General features: G+C 42.4%; 1 protein-coding gene across 4 annotated transcripts in view; it reads right to left on the bottom strand.

Moving 5' to 3' along the window:
* CHST9 (carbohydrate sulfotransferase 9) overlaps positions 1 to 25,817 on the bottom strand; it is a 251,748-nt gene that overhangs the window by 12,300 nt on the left and 213,631 nt on the right. For 3 of the 4 annotated variants that reach the window (XM_025886848.2, XM_073898377.1, XM_073898376.1), the window contains exon 5: positions 16,948 to 16,985. In XM_025886848.2, the coding sequence (XP_025742633.2) occupies positions 16,948 to 16,985 (38 nt within the window). Of the gene's footprint in view, positions 1 to 16,947; positions 16,986 to 17,788; positions 17,909 to 25,817 lie in introns of all 4 variants that reach the window. The other variant, XM_073898378.1, reaches the window with a different exon arrangement.

Raw genomic sequence — 25,817 nt, 5'->3', positions numbered from 1 at the left:
TCTAGTTAAAAGGCCAGGGGAATGGAGTAAGCTAATTTAACCACTGCACCAACCCCAAAATGAGATATGGATATGTTCATTTTACAGATGAAGGACTCGAAGCTCAGGGAGTTTACATAACCAGCCCAAGTCACCACAGCTGCTGCTTCCAACCTCGGTCTTACTCATTTGTGGCTTTTTTTCTTTTTCAGCTGCATCATACATCAAGCAATTTACTCCCTGTTTAATTTAATGCCCGTTTAATGAATTGATGTCAGTAAACCATAAAGCACATGTTTGTCACGTGACAGGATGATAGTTGAGAACTGGGATTTCTGAGTCATGTGGACCTGGTTTTGTGGCCCCTATTTCTTTCAATTTCTATCAGAGCAAACCTGGCTACCTTATTTTAGTTCTAAGCTTCAGTCTGCTTGTCTCTAAAATGGGGATAATAATAGCATCTACCTTGCAGCGTAGTTGAATGATAGGAAATGTGTGTAGAGTGCTTAACACAAGTATGTTTTCTATAAATATTAGCTATTTTTATTTATTTATTCCTTAAATATTTATGCGCATCTCGATGTGACAGGCATTTTCTAGGTGAATATGAATGCTTTTCCTTTGCTTTTTAAATCTTTTTCTCCTCTTCTCACTTAAAACACAACAAAGTGAAGAGTCTATGGTACATGCTCAATGGGGATAAAGCTGAGTGGAAGAAAGAAGGCAGAAGACAATTGAGAGACAGAAATGGGAAAGAAAGAAAAATCTGTGGGAGTGGCGATAAAGACAATGAAAGAAAACAAAAGAAAAGAAAGCACACCTACAGTCCCAGGAAGAAATAATGAACACTTGAAGCTGGAGGGCTGGGGGGGGCGCTGGGAAGAAAGAAACTAGTGACTTTTAGTTCTCTCTCAGCTGCCACCTTCAAATCATTTAAGCTGCTTGAACACAAAACAACAGTTTCAGTAGTGAGGCTATTCAAGCTGCTCCAACAAGCTCATTTCTATAAGTCACTTTGGATGCAAGGACTGAAATTCTAATTTCATTTGCCAGTTCTTTCAATTTTGGATTTAACTCCTCTCTCTCCTTTCTCCCCCTTAAAACCAAAGAGACGTAAAAGATGAGCACTGAGGATGTAGCGCAATGTCAACATCAAGGGGGAAGTTTCTACTGAGAATAGTGCTGTTCTTTGGTTTGGCGAGGCCAGCAGAACCTGAAAACAGACATAACCTCAATGTATGTACGTACATAGGGCTTCTGTCCAAAGAGTCCATTGTGCTTTTATAGATTGATCATTTTATTTTTCTTATAAGTTTTCTTGAGAAAAATGAGGCTATTGTTTTCAAATTTATGGATAAATAAAAATATTTGTGTAATACTTTGCCCAAGGTCACCCTGTGGAGTCAGTGGAGGAGTCAAGAACACAGTCCAGTTCTCCACCTCCATCCCAGGAAGAATGAGCAGAACACTTTGCTTTTTAAAGAAACTCAAAACTGTAATGACATGCTGTAGCAGGATAACATGAAATCCATTCCAAATATTTGCTCCTCACAATGTTTTCTCTGGGGTGTGCCTGCACATGTCCCGTGGGGAGGAGGGTGACAAATACAAAGATATTTGCAATAAAAGAAGGAGACAAGTGGATGTTGCACTGCAAGGATTTTGGTATTTCACCGGAATTGTAGATATCTAATCGATTTGGAATAGGGCTCTTTAATATCTCCAAGTTGGTGTTGAGTTTTCTAAAAATTAGGAATTGTCAACCAGTTGCCCATCTCCTTGCATTGAAGATGAACAACAACAAAGATGTGTATATCTCAGAGGGTTCTGGAAGAGACATGGGGGAGGCAACCTTGACTCTTACACTTCTAGAGAATGCAGTTGCTAGACAGTTCTTGCTCTTGTTTTCAGAGGTGTAATGGGGAAGGGGGAGCCTGCTGCCCTGGGTTGGAATATCTATGTGTAAAGTTTCCTCTCTTCCTCCCTCCATTCCTTCCTTCCTTCCTTCCTTCCTTCCTTCCTTCCTTCCTTCCTCCCCCCTCCTTCCCTCCCTCCCTCCCTCCCTCCCTCCCTCCTTTCTTTCTTTCTTTCTTTCTTTCTTTCTTTCTTTCTTTCTTTCTTTCTTTCTTTCTTTCTTTCTTTCTTCTTTCTTTCTTTCTTTCTTTCTTTCTTTTTCTTTTCTTTCTTTCTTTCTTTCTTTCTTTCTTTCTTTCTTTCTTTCTTCTTTCTTTCTTTCTTCTTTCTTTCTTTTTCTTTCTTTCTTCTTTCTCTTTCTTTCTTTCTTTCTCTTTCTTTCTTTCTTTCTTTCTTTCTTTCTTTCTTTCTTTCTTTCTTTTTTCTTTCTTCCTTCCTTCCTTCCTTCCTTCCTTCCTTCCTTTCTTTCTTTCTTTCTTTCTTTTCTTTTCTTTTCTTTCATTAGAGATAGGGATTAGCAAGGAAGGGATATGAATCCATGAGACGATACTGGAATTGGGGACCAACTCAGGGCGGACCAGAGGGCCAGGGAGGGCCAGAGCCCCAGGTCATCAGTGGAGGAGGGGGCTGGGCTGCTTCCATAGGATGGAGATGTAAGTGCAAGAGAGAAGAAGGCTGTTGTGAGGCCAGGAACATGGTGGCTGGACAGATCCACAAAGTATAAAGAACATTTAATTTTGAGTCAGATCGACCAGGCTCTCCACCTATTATTGGGTGATTTTAGGTCAGTGTCTTTATTTGTGTTTCCCTGGGAGCAGACCTGAGCCAAAGATTTGAGGCAAGTGGCTAATGTGGAGTTGATTCTAGCAAATAGTTGTAGGAGAAAAGGAAAGTAAGGTAGGGAAGAGACAGCAGAGAGGATAGGGTGAATTTTCAAGAAAGTTAGCACAGTAGGAACTGGATCTCAGTTCCACTGGGAAACTTTCAGAGCTCCAGAGTTATCCCACCAAATCCCATCAGCCATGGTTGGAGGCTCCTACAGGGAAGAGGTCTGGCAATTCTAGCTTGTTCTGCAGGAAGCCAGGGTGAACTCCTTCAGGCAGTGAGTCGCAGGTGTTGGTAGTCAGCTGGAAGTCTGGCCAAAACGCAAGAAAATATTAAGAGATGAGAGGATATTACAAAGGCAGAGCCAGAGTTGTTACAGGAAGTCAATTAACATTCTGGGTCTGTTTTCCCATTTTTAAAGCGAAAATCCAATTATTTGTTCTTGGCCTTGTTGAAATGGAAGTGATGGCATATTGGATGGCATCCAGGATCCCAAACTCCTTGCTCTTTGGAAGTGTCACTTGCCCTTTGGAAATGTGCATGGTGTGAGTTTGTGTACATATGTATAAAATAAGGCCAAGGAAAGGAACCCCTTATGGAATCTCGTCCCAGGGACCTGAACTAGACTACACAGATTTGTAAGAATTCTCTTGCCCAGAGCAGGCAGTCCTACGAGCTAGAACCAACTTTGAGCAAAAAAGCCTCTTTGGACCCATTTACCCCAGGCCATCCTAAAATCTCAGCCCTCTGATTCTGACACTCTGGTGGCAGCAAAAAAAGGAGTCTTTTTGAGAACGTATTAGATAAATGCAGCTTCGAAGTGCCTAGTACAGTGTCTGACATATAGTAGGTTTCTCCAAAATGTTAACACATCCTTTCTCTGTGCTTTTTCTCTCGGGTTTTCCCTTGACACCGGGCATCTCATGCAGAAGGCCTGCCTCCCCAGCTCCAGGCGGAAATGACCAGAGCAACAGGCTCCATTCCTGTATGAAGTGGTGGGGGTGGACACTAAGTAGGAGTGAGCACCAGCTTTCAGGGCAGCTGATCTGTAGGCCATCTGGCAGCCAGTGGGAAAGTTTGGAGCAATCGCTTCTGCTCAGGTGTGTGGACAGTGACTAGCTAAGTCCATTAATCCATCTCCCCCCTTGGTTGTAGACTGGAAAACATGGAGAGCTTTGGCTCTTTATTGGTAAAGAGAAAAAAAAATTACATCAGCCTTAAAGGGATGCAGAGTCCAAGAGAATAGCTGCGTCAAGGCAGTGGTGGAGGTGAGGCCGTTGGCCTGGGCGAGAACTCAGTCCCAAGTGGCGTATACTCGAGGGCCTATTGCGTTCCCATTCATTGCCTACCAGTGCAAAGCCACCTGAGCTCTGGGAAAGACCACGCTGTGAGAGCCACAGTGACACTGGCAGGAACACATTCCATTTGTCTTATTTGGTTAAGCATCTGCCAGCCCCAGATCAGATTTGCCTGTGTCAGCACCTTTGAGCGACACACAGGCCTCCCTGGCTTACTTGCCTGCATATTTGACAACTCAGCTTTACCTAAGGCTGCCTCCCCAAAGCCTGGCCCAACCCTCTCAGTCCGGAGCAGGCCCCTCAGACTTAAGTGCTCCCGGGGCTTACCTGGGCCCTGTACTAGGAAGAGAGAGTTGCCTTAGGCACCAGATCGGGCCGGGGCGATCCTGACGCCCTGCTGACTGGAGTTTCTTTGGGGGGATTTCAGTGTGAGAAGGAATGCTAAGGGAGGCAGTAAGACATAAACTCACAGCAAAGGAGGAGAGAGAGGCAAGGGGCAGTAGAGTGAGTTACGAGATGAGGGCATCAGAAGGAACAGATCTCTACCGAAACAAAGTGATGATCAAAATGCGTATTTGTAGGTCTCATCTCTTCATGCATTCAATTTTATCAATTTTATCTTAACGGTATTATTTTAATCTAAATTTTGAAGTTTTTTGCGGTTTCCAAAATGAGTCGTTTCTCCTGAAGGTCATTCTACTTGATTCAAGATGTCACGGAAATATCTACGAAGAAGCATCAGTGGCCCTGGCCATGGATTCTCCTTTGGGTCCCCCTTTCTTTGCAACACCAGGTATGAGCGGCATTGGTCCCGATCCCAGGACCTGGGAGTCTTCAGTGTCTGTACAACCTCATGCCCCAGAGCCGGTATAGAATGAGCTCCTAGTGGACATGGGAGGATCACAGAGAGGCACCTGCCATCTGTAGCCCAGCCTCGGTAAGTGCGAATGGGACCCTGGCCAAGGCGGGTGGCGGTGCTGGGGGTCGTCCAACCTTTCCATTGTTTTCTTTAGGCAGAGTCCAAGTTCTGGGAAGCAGCATATGCCTGGGGAAATGCTTCTTCCACCACCCATTACATACTTGTCCAAAGCTACTTGAGCCCTGGGAACAACAATGCCAAATGGGAGGGGCGGGCTCGTGTTGATATCCAACCACAATTCACTTACATGCAGTCACTGATGGACAGGACTTTCTGTCTGACCTATTTATAGAGACACTGATATCATCAAGCCAGCAAGCATAATTCTCTGAAGGTCCTTCAGACATGGCGTCATCACCTCCCTTGCCTCACTAGAATTCTGTAATCTGCTCCTTGGAAGGAACAAACACATCTTGGTGTACCTTGCTCAGAAATAATATCACAGCTTATGGGTTCCATTTACTCCCCACACAAGGGAAAACTGTGCACAACCGGGGGAAAGGAAGTCTCAGGCTCCACACGGGGGGTTTTCTTAAGGTCTCCCATAACTGAAGACCATTGGTAACTAGCCTATAGCCAGTATGGTAACTGAAAGTGGATGGATTTGAGCATCACCCACCTGTGACCACCAAAGACAAGACTTGAACTTCTAGATCAGTTCTCAGACCAATGGGAAAAGCCTCTTGCCTCACCTGTGACTCATGATCCATCCATTGAGATTCCTAGGATCAGAGCATGCTCCCTCCTGAACGAGGAGGGGTATACTGATACTAAATGGCAGGGAAGGGTCAGCTTGCCTGTCTTGACCCCTGCCAGGGCTCCAGTCCCCTTTAAAGTTAAAGGAAACCTCCTAGACCGAAACCGAAGGGAGAGGGTGAGTGGTGAGAGTGGGTGTTGGATGAATATACACATGTTGCTTAGCGTGCAATTGCCAATTGCTATTAAACCAGTACTTTCCTACCAAATCAACCTCACTCCCTGGAATAAGATCTCTAACTGAACAACTTGGTGGTAGTCGACTCAGCCTCCCATCTATAAAATGGAGTGTGATGCCTACCTAATGGAGTTGTGAAAAATAAATGAAATACATACATAGTGCCTGATATGCAGTATATACTCATAAAATGTGGCTTTTAACTACGACTTTTATATTTCTGCCGAGAGTATCGCCTTTCTGCGGGAACCCCAGGGGCCTCGTGTTAATCTTTGTCTTAGACGGTTACTTCGCTTCCCGTATTCAGACACCAAATTCTATTCATTTTTTCTCTAACGTGTTCACTCCCACTGTCTATATAGCACTGGCACACGTTTTTTCAGGCCCAGACTACTGTCACTGGCTGCCCGCAGAATGAATTAAGCAAGGCATTCGTTTGAGATGTATTTACTGAGCATGTAATATGTGTACCGTCTAACACTGGGGCAAACACCTCTGAGAAGGGTCCTGCTCTCATGCTACTTATGTTCTTGTGGGTGGAGGTAGATAATGGACAAATAAACAAATGAATAAACCAGAAAATTGTGAATGGTGGTAAGTGTGAAACAAACTGTAAAGCAGCCTGAGTGATAGAATGTGAGTAGCGGGGGCTGGGGGGGGGAATGGAGAGACTGCATGAAATGGACAGCAAGGGCAGATCTATTTGGGGAGAAGCTACCGGAGCAGAGATCTGAACGACAAACATTTCAGGCAGGGGCAGGGAGCGCAAAGGGTGCTCGCAGGTGGAAGGATGGAGGGTAGGGCCCGTGTGGCTTCGCATGAGCGGAAAGGGCACAGGGATACAAGATGAAATCAAAGAGGAGGGTGGGACCATATCTCGTAGGAAAATCAGATGGTGGGGATCATGGGAAGAACGCTGGGTCTCATCAGAATTGTAATATTAGCCACTGGAGGTTTCACACTGGGCAATAACATGATGTGACCGACGTTTTATAAAGCTCACTCCCCCGGCCCAGCGGAGAATGGACTGGGGGGCCTGGTAGGACGGGGAAGCAGAGTAGCCTGGAGAGAGACTGGTGGCTGGCACCACTGGAAACAGAGCAAAAAGGAAAATACAGGATATGGTTTTAAGAAAATTCCACACTAATTTTCCTGAGGTCATTTCTCAATTCCCTAAAGTTTGCTGCCAGCACGTTGTATTTCCCCCTGAATCAAATCTAAATCAGTTCGGTTTCAAGTTCTCCATGATCCTTCTTCCCTGGCCACTTTTCACTGATTGTTGACTTCTCCGAACTCCCACAGTATCTATACCAGGCGGTTAAGAGCAAGTAAGCAATAACACAGTCTGTCACCCTGTGCAGCACTGAAGGCGTGTTAGTCTTCTCTTCCAAGACAGACAATCCCTTTAGGAGAGGGTAGGTGCTGTCACTTTCCTCCACATCTCGTCACACTGAGCTCAGCTCCAAGCATAGGGCACGTACTGAAATTGCTTATTGATTGATTAAAAACATACACGAGTAGCATCCATCTCCTCCGTATTTCTTTCCTAGGAGGAAGGGTGGTTATCTGTCAATATTCATTGCACCATTGAACCAATATGCAATGCATTAGTCATCTCTGAGATAACCAGATGAGGCTTCCTTGTAATCTTTCTATTTTGCTGAGATAATTTCACTTGCTTTGGAGTTTATGAGGCCATAACTGGCTCCCATCTGTTGATGAACATATTTCTAAGAGTCATTTAGTATCAAGTATGGAATACTTGAGGGGAAGTTAAATTGTAACTTTTATATTAAGTGTCATCTTAGTAACAGAACCAAAATTGGAAGCATGTGTTCAATTTTGGTCTTTCATTTTCAAAGCTTTAGGTCAGGCAAAGAATTAATTTCATTTGTTTACAAAGTAGATTATGCCTAATAAAATCTATTTTGTTTATGGTCACATTTTAGTGAATCCATTGCCTTAGAAAATGAGAGAAATCTGATTGGCTAATCATTCAACAAAGTAAATTACATTATCCCACATCCACATCCACATCCAACATTGGCCTAATTTAATTATTCAGTAATAGCATGATGAAAACACTCCCCTTTAATACATTTTGAGCAAGGCGCATATGCATGATGAAACAGTGAAGAATCATGTTTATTCCTTCCTTGTTTGATGACTGACCACGGAATATAACATAACTGTGTTATGTTATCCACATAAATGTGGATAATAACTTTTTCCACAGTAAGGATAATAAACACAAGGTAGCTTTTACTAGGATCCTTACTGGTACTCTGAATTTTCACTAGTTGTCTGTATATTTTACAAGAACAGAAATTGGTTCTCTGGTAAGTGCTACTTTACAAAATAAAGTTGAAATGAAATTGGTTTCAATTTACGCATAATAAAAGAAATTAAGTGGGATCATTTCTCTCTCTACTGAGAGGTAGAAAAAACTCTCCAGGACACTTTCTTTCACTCCTGAGATTCTGACAAAGACCAAGGAACATTTCCTCAACAAAATGCAGTTATGCACAAAAGTTCACACAAAAATAAAAAAGAAATCTCTTGATGGATACCAGGGGATCTGCCCTGAGGGGTCTAAACTATATATAACGTGGATTCTGCAGAGTTGGTCTAGTATTAATGACCACTTCTTGTCATTTTTTTCTTTCTGGGGCTTTTAGAAATATGTATTGTGGTCAAATGTTGGAAATAGTGAAATTCTAACTGATAAAGTTTAAACAGTGTCTAAAAGTTTTAAAATACAAAGGAAATAGCTTTTTAGAATCATTATATGGAGTACATCTGAATTAAGCAATGACAGGTATACACTACAAAAATATTTCTGATCCTTTGATCACTACTTCTTTTTTTTTTTTAAGATTTTATTTATTTATTTGACAGAGAGAGACACAGCGAGAGAGGGAACACAAGCAGGGGGAGTGGGAGAGGGAGAAGCAGACTTCCCGCTGAGCAGGGAGCCCAGTGCGGGGCTCAATCCCAGGATCCTGGGATCATGACCTGAGCCGAAAGCAGACGCTTCACGACTGAGCCGCCCAGGCGCCCAGATCACTACTTCTTAAAACACAAATTTTTATGTCAACCAGCCACTTTTACTCAAAATTATGACTCCTCAAGCACCTATTTCCCACAACTCCAGAAGATATCAAGTTCTCACTTTCAACTGAGTACAGTTGCTTATCACGAGGAGAAAGAGTAATATGGGTAAAATCGTTTAAAGGTAGACAAAAACCAAACCAAACCAAACCCTGTGGTTTCAAGTATATACTAAAATATGATGACACATTGGCTCTGTGGCCCATTTTGATCAAAGCTTTAATCCTAGAAATGAAAAAGAGATGTTCCGCTCGGAGGTGGTGTTTGAGTTGGGGAATGTTGCTCATTGTGCTTCTGGCGCCTAGAACTTGGCTGTTGATACTCCTTGCTCTGTGTGGAGAGAATAATCCCGAATGAGGGCGCTAACCATTTGGCTCATAAAATCTGCTAAGCTGAAAAATTCCCATTACCCAAGTTATTCATCTTTAGCTCCAAGTGCTAGCAAGGAGGGAGGGATGTGATTAGAAAAACTCAAAAGAGGGGAAGAAAAAGAAGGAAAACAGATTGATGAGAAAATCACTCATGGACTACATTTCACTGGCTTATCGGATGGTAACATCTTAGGGTGGTGTGATTCGTTTACACGCGATGGCAAATTAGCTGTTTTTGTTCTTTTTAAGAGATGCTACATTTTTGCCACAGATCTTCAATATCCCAGGTTTTCTCACATGAATGTATATATACAATGACACAGTTATAACTAAGAATGAAGAACTTATGAAAGAGTTTTTAGAAGTAAGGTATTTTTTTGAAAATACAGGAATAAGAGAACATTTTATAGTTGGTCTACTTCCATTTTGTTTTATGTTCATGGTGTTTCTGTTTGGGATCTGCTGAGGAAAATTGCCAGTGGGCAGCAGATTATCCCAATGTATACTTTTTTCCCCCCTCAGTTTGTAATCTCTTTTCAGGTAACAAAATAGTTTTTCTCTTAGACCAGATTCACTTGGTTTTTCACTTACTTAATTTAAAAGGTAATTTAATGCTTCACAGGAACCCCAGAGTGAGTATATGCTCATCTTGATGCTTTGGGGGCAAAGAACTTACCATCACAGATATCTGTATTCTAGGTTCTCATAATCAGTTGCTTCAGCATTCGTGTCAAAATTAGGGTGCTGGATTAGGGTGGTCATGGTGGGACCATTTAGTTAATAGGAAAACTTCCAGAACAAGTAGCAATATAGACCAATAACAAAGAGAAAGGAATTCAGAATGATAAATACCTGGATTCTGATTCTAACTCTGCCACTCACCAGCCATGTGCCTTTAAATAAAGGTATTTAAAGCAGCATAGAATAGTGGCTGGTACTTACGGTAGAGTTCTATTACTTCAATCCTGGTGTGCGATCTTGGGCAAGCTACTTAATGAACCATGAATCCCTTGATTTGTACCTACCTTGCAAGATTGCTGCTGTGAGGTTTAAATGAGTTAATTTAATGTAAAATTGAGCCTAGTGCCTACACACCGAAAGCCCATTAAACACCTAATAATAGCTTTAACTGTTATTATTAATAATTTAGTGCAAAGCATTGCAAAACCTGAAAAATTATGAAATCTTTCAAGCTTGAGTTTCCACCTGTAGAAAAAGGAGATTAAAATATGTGTCCTCATAGCATTGTGACAAATGAACGAGATGGAGCTTTGAGTGGCTGGCACAATCACTGGTTGCAATTATTCAGAAGCATTTTGAGTGCTTGAGTGAGAGCTATCTGCATATTTGATTGCTAGTAGATCATGCAGTGTTGCTAATAAACAATTCTCTTAATCTCAGTCATTATTTGCTTCTAGTGTTCATGCTTTTAAAGTACGCGAGGGCCATTTTCTCATCCTCCCTCTGTCTCAGTGGTATATTTCCACAGACCACCCTCTGTTGTCTGTTTCCTGAGCCACCCTTACACAGTATTTTAGTTTCCTTGGCTTCCAATTAAAGAGGTGAGCCCCAGCCTTTTGACATTTACACCTAACTATTTTCTAGATAGGAAGCCGTCTGACCTTTAATAAAGATCATCTTTTATAAATCCTTCTTTGTTAATCACTATGCATGCTACTACCACTCTGGGATCCTTTCAGTCTTGCTTTCAAGCATTCTTAAAAAAGGCTCCTTCTTAGAAAAGGCCCTATCCAATTTAGGATAGTTTTTCTAAAGCACAACTTCCAGTTCTGGAAGGTAATCTTAAAAGAGAATTAGGGGGATAGGATCTTTCTGAGTTCCATTAGTGCTAAACTTGCAGTGAGAAACTCTCTCTGGGTCAAAGTTGTCTCCTTGAGTGCATGGCCACTTTGATAAGAATAGTGAGAGGCAATATAATCCCACCTTAAATTTAGAGATTGTAAAGTTCATGCTACACTGAAAAGGTAGCAGTGAATGGCACTGCCATCCTTACGTTCGAGAAAAAAAATCAGATGCTCATGTCTTGACCCAAGCAAACCATTTAACATTCTATCGGCTGTGATGGAATGTGGACACAAGATAAAATAGAGGTGTGGGTCTCTCTGCCCTTCAATTCTTTCACCCTTCTGACAGTGTGACCATTATGCACAGAGACCATGTGCACTCTTAGCTTATTCTTTCTGTTTCTGGCTGAGATTCCCTGCTGAGGATGACAAAGGACAACGCTTGGTTCCTGCCATGTGAGAATGAATGACACAATAGTTTAGAGCAGTACCGTGCTTAGATAGTGGGCTGCCCACATTTAGCAGTCCCTGTGGCTACCAGGATAATAATTTGGTGACTTGAAAAATTTACATTTGATCAGCAATTGGCCAGGTGTTTATGATATGCAAGGTCTAACGTTGGACCCTGAAATGAACCAAACGTGACTTTGTCTCTTTAGGATGAGACTGTCCAGTTACAAAATCATATAGGGACAAATAATTGGAATGTAGCAAAAGGGCTGAAAAATAACATGGGAGCATAGGAGAGGGAGAAATTTTTCTTAGCTACATGATGAAGGAAAGTTTCGTGGAAGAGGCGGTATTTAAGTTAGGCCTTGGAATATGAGTAAATTTTGCATGTGCAGGAAAAGGGGTTAGTATGTTGGTTTTATATAACACAGTACTTTTACATAAAGTAGCAGAATGGGAAATAAGTCTAGGGAGGTGGGGAGCATGCTGTCCAAAGGATTGTGAGGTCACAGGGCCTTGGATTTCATACTCAAAGGTTAGGGTTTTATCCTATAGATGATATATGAGTGGGTTCAACCTGGGCTTTTTATGAGAATCACCTATTAAGTTTTAAAGCTGCAGGTGTCTGAGCAGAATCATTCCCAACATTTTTGGGCCCAGAGCAAGAGTATGAATGGAGGCCCACATACTGTGTGTCTAAATATTTAGAAGTTTCAAAGTAAGCAATACCCCCAGTACGGGGCCCTCATTTCCACCCAGGGTCTGCAGCAAGTTGGGAGGGACTGCTCTGGGCCTGGAGGCTATAGGAGACCCATTCTCCCCGGGAGCCACCCTGCCACTAAGGACCTGAGTGGTCCGTGAACCTTCAGGAGGAAGACAGGGCAGAAGCCATAGGCAGGCCAGAGATGAAGGAAGTGGATGACTCAAGCTCTTCAGGTTCCCTGGGCGGGGGTGGGGAGTGCGTTCACTTGCCTCATACCTCACTTTTCTGACCTTGGGATTGGCAGGCAGTTCTAAGTACCGCCTGAAAGTGTACCCCCCCTCCCCCCACTCCACCTATCTCCAAAGCAGAGGGAAGGGCAGAAGTACACTTACCTGAGGGACGCTGTCTGCCTCCACATCCTCCCACTTCAGAGGATGAGGGGTGGCTCTCCTGAAGCTACAACAGTCCCTCCGTCCTTGGTTTCAAAGGGCACAGGCTGATTTCTTCTCTCTCAGTCCAACCCCACCCCACTGGACGAGAGGGCCCAACTCAGCTGCTCTGTCTTGCCATGCTATTTTATGTGCGCTCCACTGAGTATCAAACTTTAAAACACCAAGCTCAAAAGAAAAAAAGTAGTCTTTGCATTTCTGCGTTTGTGATGTCTGGGGTCTTCTAAAGCATATGACCCCTTTTGGCCTGGTCAAAGGGTTGTGCTAGGTCTGAATCCAACTCCCGATCCAGCATTTCTTGGGGTGGGTTAGGACTGCCATCTCAGGGTTTGTGCTAACAAAGCTCCCTGTGTGAGTACAATGCACAGGCAGGGGTCGTCATCACTGCTAAACGTGGGGGAGGTGTGTCTGTTTGATTTTTGTTTTGCAGCAGAGGAGAGATACAGAGGGTTGGTATTTTAGAAAGCAAAGAGGAGCAGCATGGAAGACGAATGGAAAGGTGGTGGATGGAAAAGCAGGAGAGCCACAGGGAGCAAGCAAGATGAGGGTCTGGAGGAAGCAGGGGAGGCGGGCTGGGTGTAGGGGGAGCTGGATGGAGGGGCGTCGGGAGGTCACACCAGAAGTGCTCAGTGGTCGGAGGGAGAGATGGGATCAAGGATCACTTACAGGTCCCCAGCTTTTTATGGTTGAACTGTGTCCCCCAGACAGCTATGCGCAGGTCCTAACTCCTGATACCTATCAGTGTGACCTTATTTGGAAAGGGTATGTGCAGATGTCATTAAGTTAAGATGAGATCATTAGGATGGGCCCTAACCCCTTATGGCTGGTGTCCTTATAAGAAGACATGAGATGGGGCACTTGGGTGGCTCAGTTGGTTAAGTGTCAACTCTTAGTTTTGGCTCAGGACATGATCTCGGGGTCATGAGATCGACCCCCCAAGTCTGGCTCTGTGCTCAGCAGGGAATCTGCTTTGAAGATTCTCTTCCTCTGCTCCTGCCCCCACTCACTCTCTCTTTTTCTCTTTCTCTCTCAGATAAATAAAAAATCTTAAAAAAAAAAATAAAGAAGAGGAGAAGAGACACACAGGGAGTATGCGACGTGCGGACAGAGTCAGAGACTGAAGCTGGAAGTCAAGGAACACCAAAGATGGCCGGCCGCCCCCAGCAGCCAAGATGAGGCAAGGACGGGCAGGTCTGACAGGTTTGGGCGGGGGGCAGCACCCCGTCAACCACTGGATTTTGGACTTCTAGCATCCAGAATTGAGACAACACATTTCTGTTGTTTGAAAGCACCCAGTTGGTGGGAGTTTGTTACTACAAACTCACGCTTTCCATGGCACCCCACAGGGCTGGCTCTCTCTCAACCAGGCTGTCAGTGAAGGCAAGCCTTCATCCCAGCCAGCGCCTGGGTGGGGATGTTCTCCCCAACGTGCATATCCTCTCCACAAGAAATGGAGCCCCCCTTTGTCATCCCGCCGTGTAAAAACAAAGTATTAATTCACAACGGGTTTCAATCATCTACCATACAAAAAGGCATACACAGAAGGTATTAATTTACTACAGGTTTCCCTTGTCTACTCTATGAGAAGGCAGTTTCCAAGTTGAAGTGAAAAGGTTTTACGTACCATATTCCCATTCTGTATGGACCGTATTCTAGCTGGGGTTTCAAAGGTATTTTTGGTAGCATTTTAAGGTATCGTCTTTAATCCCCCCTAGTAAAAATTATTCAGAAAACCTACTGGAGACTTCATCTCTAGAAAGAACATTTTTCAGAGGGAAATGGTTGCAGCACTGAACTGCCAAAGAGACAGCTGAAAAAATGGGTCATGCTTTCATCCCATTCTGGGACATAAGCGGCCAAGCGGTTCACTGCTCGTTTTTGTCCTCTTCTCGTAAACAAGCTGCGTTAACAAGTTACTTTAAAAAAGCATACTAATTTCCCCAGTGAATTACACAGGAAAGAATCCAGCATTCCCTCCAGAGAACTCAAATAGTTGTTTGTTCTCAGAGCTCAGGTGTGGTAAAATCGCTGTTGGCTAAAAATGCATGCTGGCTATTGGCCAGGAGGCTGGAGCTTTCCATCCACTCCAGCCCTGATTTCTCACGTTGGTGTGCAATTCGTAGTTTGCTTAATGGGGAAAGAAAAAAAAAAAAAAAGGACTCGACTTTCAATTTCAATTTAATTACACAATCTATAGTGCCCACTGGGAAGGATTTAGGGGCAAAGATTAATGCTCAACAGTGCTCCGTTTTACATTATTTTCTGATAAAGAACACTGTATTGATTATCCAAAGTGAGTTTTCAAATTTGTTTTTTAAAAGCCAAATTTTGGGGGGTGGCAGAGTGATTTAGAGAAGGGGTATGCCTTCATTTCTTGGTTCTTTGCCAAAATCGATAAATTAGAGGTGTAAGGTGCCTCTTTGGATTATATTGTCAGTGTGTTCTTGAGAGTGGAGAGCTCTTCTCTACTTGGGAGAAGAAAGAATAGAAATTCTATTGTAAAATTAGAAATACCAGCTGCAGACACTGATGGAACAACACAACTGTCTGTTCTGAGAATGACTGAATAACAAATATTAAGACCCTTCCTTCTATAACAAATACACTTAAGACCCTTCCTTATTATGTTAAAGTCCAAAGAATTTCACTCTCTTATTGGGACTGGAAACCATTATGATTTCATTTGGCAACAAATCAATGTGTCAGATTACAAGTAAATATTTGGTGTTCTATTTTGGGGTCCACATATTCTGTTAGTTTAGCCAAGTGTAAAAAGAAGGAAAATATAGGAAATGAAAATCTGCCCATAAGAGGTAGCCTTAATATAGGTCTTGGTCAGTTGCTTTAACTTGTTAACCTAAGAAAGAAAACAGGTCTCTTTATAAGAAAAAGTATTCCCTATGTGACTTAAACAAATAAAATGGTAGCAATAAACTTTACGGGTTAACTGTTGCTCAGCTTTACCAAACCACCTGAGCACATACAAATAACTGAAAATACAGCGATCAAGAAATGAAGTTCAAAAAGCAAATAAACTATTTGAAACAGCTAACTGATTTTGCCATTGTGCAATGGCAGCAGTTTTAAGTATTAAGATAGCTGCCAACATGTCCAATTATATGCAAAAGCAAAATGGTACCTGATCAGCCTTAAATTTTGCCTATTGAACTTGCATTACTTTCATTAGCCTAATTAGTTAACTATTTTTAGAGCTTGATGAGTTACAGGGCATCTGGCCCAGATTAGGTAAAGCTAGAACTTAATTGGGGTAGAATGACAATGAGGACTAGAATTGGAACTTATTTGGGAGGCATTAGAAGACTTTGGAAAAGGTACTCTTGACTGGTTTAAAAGTAGACTTACCACTCTTCGCGTTGGCAAGGGTGAGTTATAATTTATGCCAGAGGAGAACAATAATTAAAAAAAAAAAGGACATGGAGATTTGTGCTTGTGAGTGGAACCTGAGCTCTCTGAGTTTGGTGGCACGGGCAGCCTTTGGGGAAGGACAGCCCGAATCACCTATGGAAAGAGGAGGTGGGGCAGGGCAAGACAGGGTTTGGTGAAGGCCTCCCTTGGTTTCATGGGTGGCTGTCGTCTACTCCCTTCAACAGTGACACGGAGGGACTCCATCTACCAGCAAATAAAAATAAGTCTGTAACAAGACTGGGTAAGAAAACAGTGAAGTAGACAGGAAGACGCTGGCTAACCGTGCTGCATAGAAATCAAAGACCACAATGGAAAGCCAACTTGTATGTTTCTCCTGCAAGGGGTTCTGTTCTGAACTGTTTGGGAGGGAGCGACTTTCCACTGGGCAAATTAAAACCTGGGAAGATCACACAGGAGAGTCACCTTAGTTGAGGGAAAAATAGATACACGTATCTATTTGCAGCCATGATAGTATCAATGCAGAGGTCATGATATGTTCAGAGGAAGGCGTGCAAATCAGAACTGACAGTGTCTTACTTCTCCACTGTTTCCTTCTGTGGGTGTGTGGAGGGAAAGAAGGAGATGGGGAGACAAGGAAAGTACATGATCATCCATGTCTGACCAGTGTACTTGTTCTCAGGACCAACAGCATGTATATTGCTCACACTTAATAATTAGCAAAACCTTTTTTTCCATATTTACAAATGCTTGACTATTAACATCTAACGTATAACTCTACAATTTATGAGAAGGGAAGAAATACCTGGTCCGTGATACGTTCCTGGATTTTTCCTCTAGTCACTGAAAGAGAAAGCAAAAATAAATGTGACATTAAAGGGTGACAATGAATAAAATGCAGTACTGATCCTGCTCTGTTCTCACTCAAAATTCTAAAGCAGTCATGGGCTCTTTAAGCAAACACTTGTATCACGATATAGACCTTTGCAATCACTCCAATAATTGGGAGGGGGGAAAAAAGCCAAATCCTAAATAAACCACATGAGGCAAAGACGTTAGAGAATAGAGTGGACACTCGGTAAGGGTGTTACCCCCAAAATTCATGAAACTTTGGCAGAGGAGTGGAGAGAAGGAAAGGACAGAAGAAAAACTTGAACAATAGCCCAAGTTTTCCAAACGATGACAAGCTGTTCAAGGACAAGACCAACACAGAGCTCATGGAACCTTGAGGACTAGACGAGGAGTTCTAATGTGGCAGGTGGCAAAGTGCTACTTCTAAAACCTTTTCTCTTACCCATGCAGATAATAAAGACATCATTATACTTTGTTGTTATGGTGCTGCAGAGATTAAAGTGAAAACCAACAGTTTTCTGCAAGGTATCTTGGTCAGGACAAAAAAAAAAATCAGAGTAACATATGAAAGGTAACAGGGATATATAACGAATAAAGTCACTAAAAGAGTAAAGCTTCATGGTGAAAACAGCCTGAAAGTGATCAGTATTGTTTATGTCTTAAATAAAAGGAAAAAAAAATCCCTAGTAATAATAAATGATCAACAAATCAACAAACCAAGGAAGAGGGGAAAGAAGAAATTTTGTGGCACTACAGAGAATATGTGCTTGTGAACATCTTGGTATGATACATACTTGATTAAACATGTCCTTTTAAAATTTCAAATAAGATAACTGTGCAGTCACTTGCATTTTTAGGAAATAATACAGACTGGTGCTGGGTACCCTTTACCCAGTTTCCCCCGATGGTAACATCTGGAAAATCAAAAGCACAAAATCACAACCAGGATGCTGACATTGACTTGGTCAGAATACAGAGCATTTCCATCACCGCAGGGATTCTTCCCGTTGTGCTTTTAGAGCCACCCACCCCCTCTTTCCTCTTAGCCTTGGGCAACCACTACTCTGTTCTCCATTTCTATCATTTTGCCATTTCAAGAATGTTACATAAATGGAATCCTCCATTTCATAACCTTTGAGGTCAGTTTTTCTCACTCAGCTGAGTTCTCCAGAGATTCGTCCACGTTGGCTTGTGTATTCCTGGGAGTTCCTCCCTTTTCATTGCTGAGTAGTATTCCATGGTATGGACGTGCCAACGTGTGTTTAACTGTTTGCCCACAGAAGGTCATCTGGGTAGTTTCTAGCTATTATGAATAAAGCATCTACCAACATTTGTGTACAGGCTTTTTTGTGAGTGCAAGTCTTTATTTCTCTGGGATAAATGCCCAGGAGTGCAACTGTTGGGTTGTATGATAGTTGCAGGTTTAGTTGTTTAACAAACCGCCAAACTTTTTTTTTAAGACATGTAATGAATAATTGATATTTACCAATCAATTAATCAACCAAAAATAAGTATATTTGAACATTTTACTAAGTGTTCAGTACCAGGCAAGGTGTTATTTGAGATACAGTAGAAGTGTAAGGAGCATAGAAAATGGAATGACAGCGTTAAGAGTGGATTATCATGCCACTGTTACAAAATGCCAGGGGCCAATCTTGGAGTCTTCAGATAATAAGAAATAATTTTCTTCCTTTTTAAAATGGCATTGCCCAATGAGATTCTCTTGATATGTTTTAATAGTTAGATCTCTTTTGTTGGATTATATGCAGGATTTTAAAGAAGAGGCAACATGATTTGTGGAAAAAGCTTGGCTTTTTGAATTAGATCATCAGTCTTGCCTAGAAGAGGGAGAACATCCAGCAGAAGGAAGGTCATGTTTAAAGCCATGCGACAAAGGGGGAGCATAGTGGGTCCAAGGCATGGAAAGGAAGCCATGATGGCCAGAGTGGAGAAATAAGGGTGTGTGGTATAATGTGAGGTGGGGCAGCAAGTAACATAGACCACTTCTGGGAAATTTATGATTGTTACAAGAGCAGTGGGAAGTCAGTTATTAAGGAAATTTAGGCCAGGGTGTGGGTTGGGACACTGGAATGGTGTGGTTAAATGTGCATTTTTAAAAGACCACTCAACGCTTGTTGCTAACTGCAGAATAGGCTGGAGGGGAGCCTGGGGTGGCAGCCGCAGTACAAAGCCTTCCTTCTGTTTCCTTAGGAAACAAGGGAACTCTGAAGGAATTCTAGGGAAAAGTGAGAGCCCAAACAATCAAACCATCATCATCTAATAATGCAGCAGCCCGCTAGACTCTAACAAACGGAGCAGACAACAACCTGGTATCTAATCACAGCCCTGCCATTTGCTAGATGTTTGATTTGGGGCCAGTTAACTAAGGCCCTGCCTGTTGGGTCATCTACAACAAAGAGTTCACAATATCTCCTCCTGTCCAGATTTGGGGGGATTAGAATGAAGTAAGTATGCATTTTGCAGGCAAAGGATAAGCGAAGGGCATTCCAGGGAGTTGTGGCCGGAAAGATAGTCTCAGAGGCAAGAAGAGGGTGTATTTGGATGAATCTTGAGATGTTCTAGTGGTTTATAGAGTGAGAGCATATACCAGAGCAGGTGGGAAGTAGGGGCTATGGGAAAAGGGTAAGAGCTTTGGGGCATTGCTGGCTTGAGGTGAAGTTGAGAAAGGTTTTTCCAGCTGTGGGAAGCCAGTGGTGGTTTTTCAGCAGGCGAGGTGAGGTGACCAAAGCTGTGCTTGAGAAAGAGGACTTTGGTGATGGTGTGGAGGAGGGGGTGACGGTGAGCGGAAGACACGTGGCAGAGAGAGCAAAAAGCATGTCCAGTCCTCAGGCAGCAGGGATGAGGGTTTCAGCCCAGGAGGGAGAACAGAGATGGGGGGATGTGTGGAGCTGGTGGTCTTTCTGAGGTAAGTTCTGGAGACTGAGTGGATGTGGCAAGTACAGGAGCAGGGAGCGAGGGCAAGCCCTAGGTTTTCATCAAGGGGAACGTGTGGATACTGGTGTTACTGGTGGGGAAAAGGAACAGAATTTAAAGAGAGAGAGAGAGAGTAACTGGTGTTACTGTGGATACTGGTGGGGAAAAGGAACAGAATTTAAAGAGAAGTTATTAAGGGAGCCCTACGGGCTTGTCCCCACAATTAAAATGAAGATACCTATAGGTTATGAAAACTGACATGGCAATTATGGTAAACAGAATAGAATACAATAATGCCCCTCCGCCCCCCAATGTCCATATTCTAATCTCTGGACCTTGTGCATTTGGTACCTTACATGGCAAAGGGACTTTGCAGATGCGATTAAGTTAAAGGTCTTGAGATGGGAAGATTATCCGGGATTATCGGGATGCGAACGTCATCACTAGGGTCCTTGTAAGAGAGAAGTAGGAGAATCAAAGACAGATGAAAGGGGATGTGACAATGGAAGCAGGGGTCAGAGGGATGCTGTAGCCTGAAGAGGTCTGAACCCGGAAGGTGGGCAGCCTCTAGACTTGGAAGAGAGAATGAAGCAGACTCTCCCCTCGAGACTCCTGAAGGTATGCAGTCTTGCTGTACCTTTCTTCTAGTCTACTGAAACCCATTTTGAATGTCTGACCTCCAGAACTGTAAGAGTAACACACTTGGGAGAGCCCTGGCTCCAGCTACAGGTAGGAACCCAAGACACAAATATCTTGGGATGACAAGACAGTCTGGATACAGGTTTCTTTGGCAAAGGGTCTGAGTGAGTCCAGGATTTGGGTCATCTGTCCAAATGAGAAAGAGGCAGGTGACCCTTGGTGGTAGAAGTGGCAGGAAACACTTCCATATTTTGGACGGACTTAATTACCAGGTTGGGTGCCGCTCAGACAACAAGGTGGGTGCCGTGCTAGGGGAGCAAGGGGTAAGGCAAGGGCTGATTCAGAAGATAACAGGGCAGGTTTCTAGTTGCTGAGGTCAGTCGCTTGAGGATCACAGGGACTCAGAAGCCAGACAGACCATTTTTGTGAGTTACAGTTATTTGAACATAAGAAAAATCATCTCTTCCCTTGAGCTATTAAAACTGTAATGAGTTAAAATATATAATTATATAATTATTTTGTGGCCTTAGTAGTTATGATTGCCGCTAATGATAATTTTTTTTTCTCCTGCTTATGGATGGTCTTGGGCTGGTGCAGATGTACATGTTCCCTGGCCGATGCAAGATAAAAGTAGGGAATCCCACTTAAGGAAAACCTAAGTCATTCCCAAGTTTATTCAAATCGTATTTGAAAAAGAGGAATGGAATTTAGGGGATAAATTGTAACTGCATAAGCCTTTGCTAATAAAAGATTAAGAAGTATGTGGTTTAGCATCTTTTAATTATTTTTTCTAGCATCTTGAATATACAATGTTTGAAATCTCTGGCTGGATCAACATTATTTTGCTCAGAGGTTTGTGGACTTTGCATACTGATTCTTTCCTGTTTCCAAGTACATTTGCTTTTAGGCTATTTTTATTCACTTTAAAGGAATTTTAATAACTTTCTGTTGACAGCATGGACAGCTGGTCTTGAGAATTAAAGAAAATTCACTTGCTGACTGAGGAAGGAAGTGACATCAATGAGCTTCTAAAGTCAGCCCAGAGGGGGAAATTGGTTTGTGAGAGAGTGGCCTTTCATTGCACTGTATTTATCGAGCGATGCCTTGAGATGCAAATTGCTGTATCAATCAAACCCATGGTGCCTACCTCCAACCAACTTCGTGCAAACTGAAGGAACAATGCCCTGAAACACAGAGAGGAAGAAGGATGAGGGGTGTAGGACCCCGGGGGCTAAGTGAATTACGGGAGCTCATGATCCCCTCTCTCTGGTGGATACTTCCTTTCCTGTCAAGCCTCAGTTTTTTGTCTAGAAAATGAGTTTGATGCAATCTGTTGGTTGAAGTTAGTCTGTTTCTGTGACAGATGGTTACTAAGACCATGTCCCCACATATATAGTGTAGACATGTTATCGCTTCACTTTGTCCCAAAGAGTGCTATCAATTGCTTTATATCCCCCACTGAGAGCTATCTGGAAAGAGGGATCGTTAGGTAGTCATATGTAGCTACTAACTTGACATCTTGACACTTTAAAAATCGGCATTCATTGTTTATAATTCTACTGCAGAAAAATTCAGGCACCCAATCAGAACTTCAAATAACAACGACAATAGTAATAACAATTTTATTGTCATAATAATGAATGACTTCATTCTTCATGACCACCAGAGAATTTCCCTCTGGAGGTACAACAATCCATTTTTCAAAGATAAGTGTGGTGCAAGTGGATTGTGTGTGTGTGTGTGTGACGTGTCACGCATGTGTGTATACATGCACACCAGTGTGAGGCAGGCAGGAAAGTATCTAGATACATTTTATGGTACAAGCTGAAAAATTAGATTGCTATTATTTATTTCTTAGCTCACTTTAGAAAGTGTTTGACGTGGCTACAGTGACCGTTCAATAATAAATAATTTGAGTTTGAGTTAACGATCTAGTATCAAAGTGAATTTAATTCAGCCTAAGAGATAGATGCATTAACATTGGTTTCTTTTCCTTGTCTCAAAACATATTTGGGGTATTCAATTAAATTTTCACATTTTATGAGTTAAATATGTAATTTGAACTACTCCAAAACAAATACTGGTTAAGTAAAGAATGAATGAGCTCTCAGTAGCCACAGTCTTCAGGCCAAAGGGTTTCAAACTCTCCCCAAGCCTAGAGATACTTTGACTCTAGCAAAATTCATTCATTTGATCCTACAGCAATATTTTGATGAGCATCTATTCTGGACAACATGCTTGGTGTGCTAGAGGCACAGAATAAAGTAGAAGAAACAAGATGAGCAAACAAAAAGGCAACCACGTGAAATCACGGAGCTGTAAGGGATTATTAGTAAATTGTATAAGTATGCAGATCAAAGGGTATTTAAATCTTGATACAGTAGAAATGCTGACGGATTAACTTTCAGACTTTTCTGGTCTTGGCTCTGTACAGTAGTTAGCAAATAACTTTACTCCTCTAGTCTTTGTCTTTGGTGCATAATGACAGTGTTTCAAGGATGGTTTCAAGGAGGGTTTCTAAGTTTGTTTCTAGGTACTTAAGTTCTTTGGCTCTAAAAAGAATGAGGGAGATTGAAAATTTCCATAGGATTGCACCCCCCCAAAAAAGAGAAGAGGTCATGTTTGGTGGGGGCACCTGGGGATGCCTCATGGAGGAGATAGCATTTGATCTGGGTAGGACATTAGCAGAAGCAGGTTGGAGGAGAAGCATTTTACCCAGAAGGAAAAGCATGAGCAAAGGCACAGAATCAGGAAGTGCACAGGGCATGTGCAGGGAGCCGTAAACAGTGGCGCTTGACTTCACTGGAGTCTGTATATTAGCAAGTAATAAGAGGCAAGGCAAAACCTGTAGCATAAACCAATGTCACGGAGGGCCCTAAATATTTAGGGGGAGATTTTGACATTTGTTTGGTAAGGGAGCTCTAGAAGATTTTTGAGCCGGAAATTGATCAAAACTGTTTAAAGATGACTCTAACAGTGCTATGACTTGAGGAGGGGGGCTGCTGGTAAGAATGAAGGTGAATGTTACACACTGGGTAAGCAGAGCAGATGTAACAATTCAGATGGGGGGCTGATGCAGTGTGACAATGGAAAGAAAGGAATTAAAGATGGCCAAGATCTTTTGTGTGTATTTTTTTATTTTCAATTTTTAATTCAAGTATAATTAACAAATAGTGTTTTATTAGTTTCAGATCTATAATTATAATGATTCAACAATTCTATACATGACTCAGTGCTCAAAGATGACCAAGATGTTAAACTTAAGTTACTTGGTAGAAGATGTGCTTCATGCAAAAGTAGAAACAGGGAAACAGAGCCAGTTTAAAGCAGAAAATTTGGCATTAGTTAGTCTGTTTCTGTGACAGATGGTTACTAAGACCATGTCCCCACATATATAGTGTAGACATGTTATAGCTCTACTTTGTCCCAAAGAGTGAGTGAAGCAGAAAATTTGGTGAGTAAAGATGGTGGTGGGGTCATCAGCTCAGTTCAGCACTGGTTAGGTAAGCCATCTTAGAAGGGCAGCGAGTGAGCTCAGGAAAGAGGTCTGTATCAGGCAACCTTCGGCAGAGAGATGAAGCTTCAGGAGGCAAGACTTGTTTTAAAACAAGTAGAGAGAGGGAAAGAAATACCAACTTAGAACTTTGGGCAACAGTTGTATTTTATTTATATTTGAATGGTTTGATGCCTCCTCAGGTAATGGCATTCAAAGTTTACATCGTCTGCAGTGAATATGAAGAGAAGCTGTCTCTCTGCTAAACTCAGCTAAGCTAACATAAGGATTTACTATCAGGCACTAGGCATGGCTTCAGAGCATGTGTCCTCACTGGTCCTGGATCTGAGTCAAAGGCTATGAATTCTGACACAAGTCTAACATGTATTTTTTCCTTAACACCAAATAGTTAACTTAGTTCTTCATGAATGCTGCCTGAGTATCCCTTGAATTTAACTCAGTTTTGACACTATCTACCTAGAAAGAGTATCAGGTCCCATAAATTAAGGGCTCAGCCCTACAGGACTACCCCCCACCGTCCCCCACTTTAGATGCCAGTTGCTAGTCTAAGGGAGTCCTCTGTGCTTTTGACTGACCAGCTATAGATGGAAGTCGCCAACAACCCCCTTCTTGGGTTTGATTAATTTGCTGGAGAAGCTCACAGAACTAAGAAATATTGATTACTTACTGGATTACTGGCTTATTATAAAAGGATATAACTCAGGAACAACCCGATGGAAGGAAGACGCAGAGGGCAAGGTATGTGGGAAGGGGGGCAGAGCCTCCATGCTCTCTGGGTAAGCCATTCTCCTTGGATCTGCACTGTTCTCCAACCCAGAAGGTCTCTGAACTCTGTCCTTTTATTTATTTATTTATTTATTTATTTATTTATTTATTTATTTATTTATATGGAGGCTGCTCTGCATAGCTAGGATTGACTAAATCACTGACCATTGGTGATTGCACTTCAAGAAGAGTTTTTCTTTCAAATTCAAACAGGATTTTAAATCAAACAAGATTTTTTAAAAAAAGCAACACTAAATTGGAACACTGAACTGAGCTGGTTAATTCGTAGCTAACTTGTAGAGTGCTAGAAACTTCCGATGGTACATATGGATCTTCTTTCAATTACCTCTTTTCCATACATCAACACTCACTCACTTAAGGCTAGAACCAGCTGAAAGGATTGTTAATGTGCTGTAATTGTTAGTCAATCTCACAGTTCTTTGTACAGGAGGTAAACATACCTCCAGAGAGTTTGGATAGTGTAGGTCACGGCTCCTGTGGAGAGAAAAGGGGAGGCTATGGTTTTTTCAAGTGGTCCTTCTGTAGGACCCGGGCTCACGCCGTGGCATGCGGTGGGTCTGCGGTTCAGGCAACAAAGACCAGGTGTAAACGGGCAGCTTTTAGGTGGCTCCATATGGCCCCATTTTCCCAGTATTAACCTACAAGATCTTATCCTGTACAATACCAACCAGAGAGGACAGACACATGATTTTCATACTTTTATTTCATTTCCCTTACTTTTGGTATAGTTTTTGGCAATTTGGGGAATGTTGCCATTTGTTAGTTTGTTTTACATTTCAGAGTTCCTAAGTATCTTCTAATCACCCCTCCTAGCCCAAGGGTGTGGGTAAAGAGTGAGGGGTTGAGGATGGGGAGGATGTCAATTCTGGGGTGGGAACCTTTCTTTGATACCCAGGAAATGGTAGAAATCACAAGGTTGAACATGCTGAGCTATGTTCACCGTGGTTGTG

Source organism: Callorhinus ursinus, unplaced genomic scaffold (assembly GCF_003265705.2).
Source record: "Callorhinus ursinus isolate GAN/ISIS: 27379988/994484 unplaced genomic scaffold, GSC_fseal_2.0 scaffold11, whole genome shotgun sequence".
Lineage (NCBI taxonomy): Eukaryota > Metazoa > Chordata > Mammalia > Carnivora > Otariidae > Callorhinus > Callorhinus ursinus.
This window is presented reverse-complemented; position numbering and strand designations above follow the sequence as displayed.